The following is a 12,121-nucleotide window of genomic DNA, read 5'->3' as shown; positions in this document are numbered from 1 at the left end:
GAAGGTATCAGTTCTGTCAATATCTCTATAGCCAGATTAAGTTACGTTTGGCAGACAAAGTTTTTGAGTACAGCAAAGACACTACCATTACTGTAAAGATGTGGTTAAGTTTTTGGCATATGCATTATGGTATTTAATATATTTCCAAAATACAGCTTGCTGAAAGTCTGACGAGTGGCCTATGTACTATTTAACACCAACTACACGCCTATAAAGTTTTGCTGGCGTGCTTCCGGCATATCCACAACATCTTTACCTGTGCATCTTGTGCTTTGTTTATGCCGTATTTTAAAGAACTGTTCTAGTAGAAAATTTCGTACAGGTGCTAAGTGACAAAATTAGTGCTAATTTACATAACTATTAAATGCTAGAACAATGCAATCTTTTCCAAGCCTGGAGATGATGGTAAAGATTCTGAAGAAAGCAGGAATCAATTTTCTCTAACAGGGTACAACAGGAGTTTCAGCTCCATGCTTGCCCTTAAAGTTACTGGTCCATAACCGCCAGTGATCTGAACATTTGCAGTTCTTTAACAATGTTGAATTAGATTAATTTTTAAATCCTACTTTTACTTCACTTGTATCTGTGATAAGATGGGATTGGGTGGAGAAGAACATAGAGAGCAGGCAAAGATATATTCTTTTTTCCAGGATCTCCAAAATATGGAGAGATTTGGACTGCGAACATTGGTGCACAGAGTTCCCAAGGAAAAAACAAATATCCTAATCAGAGTTTATCAAATTACTACCAGACTGACCCAGACAGCAAAGAAACGAAGGAATATGCTCTAACAGTGATCGCATTGCAGTCTAAACCTACTGCTGACTGCAACTGGTAGGAACACATCCATGGATTGCAGTGGTTCTGGATCAGGCTCATACCAGCTTCTACAACATTTCTTGCAGAATAAGGTGTTACTCAACCTGGATCAACATATTCAAAGCATGATTTTCTAAAGTGTCATAGTTGAAGCGCAACATAAAAGCGTTAGGTGAATATATGGGCAAAGAAAGCCAGACAAAAACCCATGGAATTTAGAATATTCTCTTGATACGTGTTTAAGAGACTTCTGTGCAGAGAAATTAAATATGTCACCTACTTATGAAATGGAAGCGGTTTGGCTGCCAAAGCCAAACTGTGTTGAAACAGCTGCTCTAGCAACTGTTTTTACTATTAAATTCTTCAGTGATTCTCTTAATCCCAAATTAGATACCTCTTTCCTTTAATCACCAGTATATATAAAAGCTCTCTCCTCACAAGGCAGGGTTTCACCACGGATAACAATTACAAACAACTGCAGGTCTGCTTAAAGCACTGCCCTTGTGTTTCTCTATGGCTCTCATCTCCCCCACCCTGTTTCTTATTTCTCGGTGGGTGGCACGCTGAGTGCTCACGACTCTGTCCCCTGTGTGTTTGTAAAAGAACCCAGAACTATATTTGAGTTCTTAAGATTTCACAGCCTGTCATTACCTTACAGCATGCAATTAAGACTGTCCACATACAATTCACTTTCCTACTTTATCATCATAATCTCCTTTCCTCTTTCATAAATGTGTGCATAAGAATACCTACAACTGACTCACTTTAAATGGCTTGCTATTAGAAGCTTGAAACTTGCCATCGTGACAGTGCAACTTCCTTGTTCTTTTTAACATCTTTCCTGTTTTTTCTGAACCTGTTTTGCAAAAATTGGATGAAGATAAGGGAACTGGATGGATTATGGAGAACTAACTGCAGTCTGCCTCTGAGCGATGGGTGCCATCGCAAAGTTGCTGTTTGCTTACAGGAACCTAGCTGAGCCACGACAACATACAGGAGGTTCGTGCACAATGCTGTGAGAGCTGCGGGAAGCTTGCTCAAAAAATCCTGATCCAACATCCTTGAAAATCATATGTATGTACCGACCAACCCGATGCTGTTGGCTTCCTACATTTCTCCTTTTTTAGCTGTTTTTATAGCATGTTCGCTGACAACCATCTTTCAGCCACACCTCCAGACCCATTTATCAAGAGAAAGCCAAAGCCAAGAACTGCAGTGGAGTTGTCTTATTTTACAATGAACTTTCTCACAGGAAGAAAAACGTATTTCCTCATTTTTGCAGCCTCGAGTCCACACTTTTTGATCAGTTCTGATTTATAATCCAACATAATCAGCAATGTTTTTATTCCAAATATCCGTACCTATAAAGCAGCCAGCTGAGCTTCCCAGCCTGTTGATCTCCTGAGCAACTTCAATATCCATCTCAACAATGCAAAGGATGTATTTGCATTTTGTAGCACACATCTCATTCCCCAGGTTTCACTCAGCACATCACTCTGTTGATGCATTGTATGGGACATATACTTTTGTTTTTTAATTTGATCTTCTTCTTTTTAATTTGCATTCACTTATCTTTTTTCCACAGATTCTTCATCTCAACCTAACCATTTTGTAATGACACTTCTTTCTTTCATTAATATTTTGTTCCCTAACATTTGTTTTGTTCTTTTACTCACTGGAGGCATAGCTAATCTAGCTTTCTTTTCTGAAGCAATGTCTCCATGACTTCATTAAATTTTGTAATATTAATTCAAGCCCTTTTGTTCAAAGGCAGTATTTTCCTCCATCTTCTGTATTTTTAAGCTGAATTTGGTGCCCTTAGTTTGAGTGGGAGGTCCTTATGCCCGGTTATACACTAAAATCCATACCAGATCCATGTTTTTTGGAAACGTGACACTTGAAAGTATTTTTATTTACTCCAGCTAATATCTCCTTGCAAAGAGGCTTGCTGCTTAGCTTCAAAATATTAATTGACTTTTAAACTATTCCATATTGCATTAACTGGCTTTTCGCTATGAGGAGTTGACTGACTTATTAGAAAAATTGACAAAACCCACCCCTGTCTGCCTCGTTTTACACTTCCAAAGTATTCTTCTGGGACATCTGTTTTTTAGTGTTTTTTTCAAGCTATGTCCCAGTTGTTGCAGACATTTTCTTTGCTCAATTTTCTTTAGTTATTCCCATGGAAATTACAGAAGTAGCCTGCCAGCGGCAATCCATGATTTGATGTCATGAACCTTGACCTTTCTGACTTTCTAAAGTATACTTTTTCAGTATTAAGACTTAATTTGGCTTTGGATAGATGCATCCTGTTCACTTCAACTGATACTTCTATTTTATTAGAAAGCTGGAGGTATGTTTTACAACCACATCTCCTTCCTTTTGAATTCAACTTAGGGATTTTTGTAATTGTGATCCTGTTTACAATTTTCTTTCCTCCTTTCAGCCAAGTCTTAGAGAAAGACACAAGACCATTTTTTGAAATGTTTACAGTACACTGACGCTTTCCTACCTGCTCTGCTTTAATGCCTGAGACTCTCCCTATAGAAGGTATATGCAGGTTATTTATGAACTCCGCACATTTTTGGGCAAATATGTTTTGACACCACACACAAAAAAAGCCTTCAGTCTTCACATACGACACTGAGGTGATATTAGTACCATGACACACGCAGCAGAGTAACAGAAATGGAGACAAAACAGAACAAGTTGCTACAGAGCACTTCTAGCTTTCTCCTGCATGTAGGTACCGCAAATCTGGTGTCCCGCTTTGGATTTGGACTCTGTCCTTCTTGAAGTACAATGACTTTCCTGACGTCTCAGAGGCACTGGGCAGTTTCTACAGCAATCAGTTTTATTACCTTGCAGAGTTAAATAAAGTTAGCTAAGCAAATCTTAAACTGTTTGATATCGGATTTTAGCTAATCTTTTAATGAGCACATCAGATTGGTTCCCAAGCTTGTGCTCTAGTACGTGAGAATGATCTTTTTTCTTTGCCTGTATTTCATCTTGGCTGGTTTAGTGCAATGTATCTTGGAGGTCCTTGAGTAGGATTTCCATTAAAACTGATTCTAAATTCATCTGCCGGGACTTAAAACCCAACTAAAACCATACACATATTTCATTTATAATGAGATCACTACATTGGAAGATACCGACAGATAAGATTTTGCTGCATTTTCAATGAAAGTACAGCTGTCAACACAAAAATATTTAAAAAATATCTCTGAGTTACTGATATTACTTCAGATGATTAAAACAGATGAGAAAGTTAATAATCAAGTATACCATAGAATTTACTGTTTAAATACTATTTATATTTCACATGACTAGAAGGATGAAATTAAGTGGACCATTCATTTTTGCACCCTACTTTGTTCTAATCCTATATACGATTCCAAATTATCAAGGCTTCTTAGTTTTGCAGTTATGTCAGGGGAATATTAAAAAAAAAGACAACTTACACTGAAAATTAAAAAAGACCACTCACAATTAGTTCTCAAATCTTTCTTTTGACCCTCTTCTCTTAATTTTAAGCAATATGAGAAATGGGAGAGATACAGACTTTTTTCAGCTATCCAAAACGAATATTTTCCCATCACCCTGCCCTTCACCGTTTTGCACCACTTCGGAGGGAAAATCTGGGCATTACTAAAAATATTGTGTGTATTATATTATGCACCAAAAGTTAATAGGTATAGGTATAATGTATGTCCAGTAACGTGGTTTCACTGACAGACTATGACTTTGGTGGTTCTGGACTGGGTTGATAAGTTATTTCACTGCCATTAAAGTTTTGGGAAAAAAACCGTCACATTTATGAAAATGTATCTGCAGATGCTCTTTTTAACCAGGTGAATGATGCTCCAATTTAAACAGTGTTCTAAGGCAGCAACGGAATTCCCTTCGATACCTGCAGCCTGCATCAGCACTGCCACGCTCTGCCTGCCATAATGCACAATTTTGGGCTAAAAAAAAGAAAAAAGCAAATTCAGTAGAGTCATGTAACGAAGTCAAACAAAGAGAGGAACATTGGAAAATTGAGAGGCAGACTGTTACTAAGAAGTGGCTGAGCACCAAGAAGGTCCCTGGAAAATAACTTGGCAGAACAGCAGTAGTATTGTGGGAGAGTGCAACACTGTCACCGTCACTGAGAACCACTGTGCCACCGCATGGCACTTGTCAGTGCAGATGGGTCAACACCAAAAAAACCCCAGAACATCACATCCCTCAGCTGACGACTGCACTGCTGGGTCAATGCTGTGTAACGTACTGTTGGATGTCAAGGAGGAATGTAAATGAAGTATACAAAATGAGAAGGGGAACAGATTTTTTGCAACGTGGGATGGAATAAGTTAAATCAAAGTGATTTAAAGCAAAAAAATTAATTGTGATTTAAACCAACAAGCAGGGAATTTTGATTTAAATAATTGATTTTAAACCTTGCTTTTTCATCTGTGCTCCTTGGTTAGTCAATTCCCATAGGTCGGGAATGCTCTGACAAGTTGATTTGCAGCTAATTATAGTCTGCACTAAAATTGTGATTTCTTTTTGTTAACCAGGAGAATACACTATATACATATTTAAGTAATGTCACTATATTAATTTCAGATTCTGCTAGACAATGGTGAATGATGACTCTTATTTAACAGACAATTAACTTTTTCTTGTGATTTGTGTCAAGTCACTTTCTGACGATGTTTTTGGGATTCAATCAAATTGCAGAAATCCTGCATTTTGAAATAAACTTGGTTAGTAAAATAAAGGCAAGACCCTCAAGTGCAAGAAAAAGCTAATGAAACTTGCTAAGTAATCCATTCCTTCTGTTTGAGGAACCTTATCTCTTCATGACATAGGTGTTACAGAAACTTTGCTTTTGAGCCAAAGAGTTGGAAATGTTTTTGACTCAACTCTAGAGGCTACCTCATAAATTGACTGCATGGGGACTCTGGCCCCTTGAGTCAATGCTGTTTTCATGCTCTATAGTGTAAGACCTAAGTACTCAATCTATTTAATTTATTGAAAGGGAGGTTAAAAGATAACATAAATGATCACTGCATAGAAATACTGAGGGGGAGGCATTTTGCAGCCTTGGCTCTTAAAATCTAGCAGAAAAAATATTTACCATAGTATCTACAAACTGAAATTGGGTAATTTCAGACTTAGGAAAAAAAAGGGCATAATCTTTTTAAACAGTAAAATAATTAACCTCTGAAGAATGTAATGAATTCTCCACAACGTGACATTTTAATTCTAGGTTAGATGCTTTTGTAAATACGTTTATAAAAGTAATGCAATGGATCAAAATTGAAATTTAGTTTGATGCAGAAGTGTAGAAGGCCTTGGAGGGGTCAGGCAAGGTGATCAAAATTGTCCTTTCTGGCTTCATACCTAGCAGTGGAGGATGTGCTGCTTTTAGCTACTGCCTTAAGAAGTGCAAGTTGCATGGTCAATCTGAAGAGAAGCTTCCAGCACAGCAAGACTACGTGCTGCCACTGTATTGCAAGGCTAGGTCCTTAATACATTTGCAAGTTTCCCAGTTTTAAGATGCATGTTACATTTAAGACAGATATTCCTGCGAGCCAATTACCAGTTTGCTCAGCGGTCTCCTCCCAGCCACAGCAATGCAGCTGAACTCATCTACACAGCCTGCACTCATTTTTCCATGCTAGCAGTTATTTTCTAATGCTCTTACTGCCTTTCCAGCCCCACCCCTTTTCCTGACAAAAATGCATGTTTTTCAGTAATACGAGGATTCCAGAGAAAGTCTGGTGTATTAGCTTTCCTTTGGAATCAGCATTTCTTACCAGGAAGATGGCTGAGCTTTCTGATCTACACTCATGTCACCAGTGTCTTGTCTCAGTGTCTGACAGTCTGCTTTTGGTCACAGCCAGCTCTTCCATCAACACAGAGAAGAACGTGTCCTCGAACACGAGATTTCTCCAAACAAGGCTGCCATTGGCAAGACTGTGATTTACATTAAGACAGATTTCCATAAAAGCAAGCTCAAAAATAAAACTATGAACAAACAGAGCAGCTTCAGCTTCATATCTGTTCCATAGCTCCATCAGAAAAATATTCTGGATTACATCAAGACAACAGGCATTAAAAATAGTTTAAAAAATACAAATGTTTTTCTGGCTCCCATACCCTTGCCCTGCTCCTCTCCCCAAAAGAAGAGGCTAAAAGGTATAAGAATCAAGCCGTTCTCAGCCGAGGATTTAACATTGCTTAATACTACCACTCAGCACCACTTAGCCGCAGCCCCAGGGCAACACGTAAGTATTGAGTGCAAAGAACTGTATCTCTCTTGCAAAGCCTTCCATTCTGTCTTTCCCACTTTGCTGCTTTTCTGCAGACAGAACAACACAATGCAGTGTGAGCTGAAGACCTGCCACTCTCCTGCCACAGCCACTTATCATCTAATTCAGATGTTTGCCTCTGTAGATATTTCCAAACCAAGTGTACAGACTGGCATTATTTTACCTAGAAACTTAACTACGTAACTCAGCTGAGCGCTCATTAAGCCAGTCACATACAAAGCCTGCCTCGTGTTTTCAGCTTTTAATTAAAACTGTAACCTTACAGAGGAACAGATCCTCCAACCAAAGGCAAAAAGGGCGTCACTGAGCTGAGTGAGAGTGGGACACTGGATTTGCTGCCGCATCTACTGAAAAGACAAGCACACTTGACACAGCTGAATTCCTCAAATACACTTAATACAGACTTATATCACCCGAATTTGGCCCATAGTATCTAGACTTAAATTAGCAGCTTCAGAGAAAGACAGAAAAACAAAACAAAAGGGCAAAGCAGCAATGATGTTTCAAAGCTTAGATTTTTACAACCCAGCAGCAGATATGTTCGGATACTGCTGGCAGCCTGACTTCCCCTTCACGCAGGATGCGTGCCTTTGCATGGGAATGGGGTAGTGCCTTAAGGGCACCAGACATTCATAAAGCTATTTGGCAGGTGATCATTCCTCCTTCTTGCCCTATGGGGAGGAAAACCAGAGCTCTCTTACTCAATTTGTTCATGCCCACACACACTAGCATGACTCCTGCTGGCTTCCAGGTAAGCAGAACAGTCTCCCTGTGTAGGTCCCAGCTACTCTTGACACGGCACAGATCCCCTCCTCCTCCCTCATCCAGTGAAACTGGCTGCAGTCCAAGCGCTTTCCTCTCTTTCCTTGTGTTGTGCCACACCAGAGCGGCAGGCAAAGGTCATATCCTCCTAGACTCAACACAACATTGCAATAAGAATCTGCTTCCCAGCCTCTACAACCCTCATCTGAAGCGTCTTTAAATACCTCTTATTAAACTGGACTTAAATGGCTAAGTATGCAGACAGTTATATACCATGTCCATACCAAGTGCAGCTCAGTGGTTTGACCAAGGTGAGGGCAGGGACAAGACAAGGGCAGGAAACCATGAACTAATAACAGAATGTTGGGGAGAAGAAAGCTGCTCTTTGAGGAAATACTACCTCTGTATTTCTTTCTACCTTCCTATTTCTTTCTCTCTCTCTCTTTTTTTTTTTTAAATAATGCTGTCCATTACAGTAGTATTCATGGATCCTCCACTGAGAATAGGTTGGCAAATGGGTGGTTTTTACCTGGATTCCTCTACACTCCTGGGCAGTCAGCCATGAGAACAAAAGAAATCACTCATTTCCATTAGTAGCTGGCAATGAGATTGCATCCCCTTCTTCTGGATTTAGACTTCACCATGGCAATCTAGTCATTTGTGACTGCCAGGGCTTAATTACTGCAGTAACATGAAACTGCAAAACTTACAAAACCCAAGTACAAAAGGCAGCAGCCGATGGCTGGACTGCAGGCACACCCAAGGGTGTGCTGTCCCAAAGCTCTGCTCCTGCCAGGGTAGAGACGCGGCCATGGCATGGCCTGTGTGCAGCAGCGTGAGTGTTCGGGTCAGGAAGCACACGCAGCCCCGCTGAAGTGCAGGCCCCCTCACTCGCCAGCGTAATCTTCTTAGGCACCGAGAGAAATGACGCTCTTCACACTGATCTTCAAAAGCTTATTGAATGTTTGGATGACTTCCTAAATGGCGAGTCCCAGCCAGCTAAATACTCAAACCTGTCGTAAGAGCTGGAGACTCGTGTTTCCAGCAAGTTAAATGGAGGTTTTGGGAAGAACACTGTGAGATTCATGATCTGATTCAGACAGACCTACTTTAAAAAAAACCAACACAAAAACGCAGAGTGCAGAGGTAAGCAGTACACACACCTTGGGGACACGCTGAGGATGCAGCAGGTTTGAAAAGGAATGGGATAGAAGGAACACAAAGAACACTCCTGCATAAAGCAAGGAGATGTCTGCATCTGCACTGTTATGCTCACTTCTGGTCATCCTCACTTGAAAGGAATATGGTGAAATAAAAAGAATTCTGGGTGATGGAAGTCACTTCACTGGGAAATTTCCATTTTATAAAGATTCAAAAAATAAGGTTGATTAGCTCAAAGGGAAAATGAATAAAAGGAGACATGATACAGGAATATGAAAATTGCTGTAGAGAGTTACACTGGGCACCAATTGCTAATTTATTCTTGTAATTCACAAGGAAGATTTCAAAAAAATTGAAGTTTAAAATAGATAAAAAAGAGTGTGCATAATTAAACTACACCTAACTAACCTGCAAAAATCACTGCTAAAAACATGACAGGAGACATGAGTGTTGGAGGACTACAAAAAAAGATGGCTATTTACCCAGGAGAGAAAGAATATCCACAGTCAGTCAGGAAATACATACAGGACACACTGCTGGAAAGCAGGCTTCTGTTAGAAAAACCAGTTACTGCATAGGACAAATTTCCAAAACGATGGCTGACACAAATATCGTTTGAAGGCAGTAACTAAACTACAGACACATCCTTTGGTTTAGAAACCATGTACATTAAAAAATGCCTACAAACATTCAGCAATGTCTTGTGAGACAGCCTTTATATATTGGTTTCCAAAAGTAAGATATTCTTTGTATTTTCATCTGGAATTGGACACAGCATTACATATTTATCAGTCAGTCTCTCCAGTGACACCTTTGAATGTAAATAGCTCAGTGGAAAAAGAAAAAGAAGCAAAAAGAAACTATTCACTGATTTCCTCAATGGCAGCACTACTTCACAACAAAGAATCTCTTCTTGCTTGTAAATAGCTATTTTTGCTTTGCTTTTATAAATTATCTTGCTTGTAGGTCCAAGAAGTGGACTGGGCAACCCCTCTAAGGCCTTTCACAGCCCTCTATTCTAAAAGGGGAATATTTTTCTATTTTTGTTTTCCTTCCACTGCTTCCCACTATCTTTTCTAGCATCCTCTTGCTCCCCTTTCTGGCTTGCTAAATCTTACATTCTGCTGTTAGAACTCCGATAGAAACAGGTCTGAAATCTCTGAAATGCTTCCTTTTTGTTATGCCCCACTGGTTTCAGACTAGAAGTACTCTTCATTGAGTTGATAAGGATTAAAAATTAAAAAAACACCCTCAGAGAATTCACTCTCATTTCCACAGCGTCCAGTTAAAGCCCAGAGATGCTCTGCTGGAATAGGACTGCTAGTCAGACAGTCCTTGCAGCAACAGTGGGACTTCAGTAGCTGTGGCTGCTGTAGTGGAGGCTTTCCACAGCAGTACTATGTCAATGCCAGCTAGGATTATATCACTATAAACTCGGTCATTTATGCCGTGCTACAACTTGTTATAACTCTTGCAGAGCCAGCTTCCTCAATGTCATGTTCTCTACCTGTGGATCATGACTCTTGCTGACATGTTCAATGAGAGACCGTTTTTTTTAAAATTCAAAAGTCCAAATTAATAGTACAGTTATAAAGATGGCACTAAATCAGCAGCAAAAGGTGACAAGACAAAACTGCAAAATAATCTCTCCTGTTGGAGCCGGACATCAGCTGTGGGTTGATTTCCCTACCCATCGGAGGGAGGGTGAATCAGAGTGTGTGTGTGTGAGGCTCAGTGCCGTACCTGGGTAAGGACGCATACTGCCTTTCCATCCCCTCAAAGTGGAGATTGTATGAGCTCCCATCTGGACCTTTTCCAGGCACCTGTGGAGAGGAGAGTAATTAGAGATGAAGATCAATTATGCAGCCCAGCTACTAACAATGCATCTCAAAACGATAAGCACAGAACACATGATGCTGCAACATGCCAAAATCAACAAAAGAAAGGCAGGGGCTCAAAGAAGCTCCAAATCCTATACATAATCTTATCACTGCTAACAAGAAAGGCTTCCATATCAAAGAACTGTTTAGAACAGGTACAATCTTCAGAGCCTTTTCCTCGTCTGTGTGGTAGCCGGGATACTCTCTCTCCTTCCCTGGCTGGCCTTCCTCCTAGAATTCAGTAACACGAGGATGTAATCTAATTAAGCACACCCCTTCTGATTCCAGTGGCATAACTACTTGAATCAAAGCTAGCATCTTAGTACCAAGTTTGCTGTTTTTTCTCTACCTATGTGTTGTGCTCAAGTATAAAACGTGATCTAAACAGGCTTTGCTTTCATTCTTAACAAAAATCCAGAAACTTTCCCTAACGCCACTGCAAAGCTGAGTATCCAGCTGGGAGTTAAGTGCATTTATCATGCTCTGGTGCCATTTCAGAAGTGAAGCATTAGTGCACTCAGTCAAAATGCCAGCTCGCTACTTGGTTTGTTTTCAAGATGGCAACTGGAGTTGGCTGGAGAGCGCAATTCTATCAGGAAGGCTCCAACTGGGGTACAAAACGGTGAACTTCAATGCTTTTAGCACACAGGAGCTCTCCCAATTTCACTCACTCAGTGCCTGCTGATGGCCCAAAGTGTTAAGAGCCTTGTTAAAATGGAGCTATTAGTCTTTTCCTCCATAAATGCAGACGGCTCTGACTGCCTTCAGTATTTCCTACATTAGTATGTATTCCTATTCCGGTGCTGCTAGAATCAGCAGTTTTATAAAGCAATATACTAAGAGGCCATTTAAAATCCCCTTCCCCTTTTACAGATTAATAGCAGAAAGGAAGATTTAATGCCTTTTCAAACATTTTTAACAGTTCATTACAAAGAAAAGAATAAATCACACCAAGCTTTCGGCAAATGCCTGATTATAAAAAGAGAAACCAAACAAAAATTAACATGTTTTTCACATTCTACAGGTTAGAGTACATTTCTGTCAGTCCTGTATTTTACGCACAATATGCCATTTTCACTGAGGAGATGTATAAGCTTCTACAACGGGAAAGGGTGTGCACTCGGGTGTAGTAAGTCTTACCTACCTTTACATAACATTTCTATGTACATTACACAA

General features: G+C 39.9%; 1 protein-coding gene across 2 annotated transcripts in view; it reads right to left on the bottom strand.

The window, feature by feature from the left end:
• PARD3B (par-3 family cell polarity regulator beta) overlaps window positions 1-12,121 on the bottom strand; it is a 433,243-nt gene that overhangs the window by 20,191 nt on the left and 400,931 nt on the right. For both annotated transcript variants that reach the window (XM_075153452.1, XM_075153453.1), the window contains one exon: window positions 10,809-10,888. In XM_075153452.1, coding sequence (XP_075009553.1) covers window positions 10,809-10,888 — 80 coding nt within the window. The remainder of the gene's footprint in view (window positions 1-10,808; window positions 10,889-12,121) is intronic.

This window comes from Calonectris borealis, chromosome 6 (genome assembly GCF_964195595.1).
Source record: "Calonectris borealis chromosome 6, bCalBor7.hap1.2, whole genome shotgun sequence".
Classification (NCBI taxonomy): Eukaryota; Metazoa; Chordata; class Aves; order Procellariiformes; family Procellariidae; genus Calonectris; species Calonectris borealis.
Note: the sequence above shows the minus strand (reverse complement) of the source record. Positions and strands in the feature narration are given on the sequence as shown.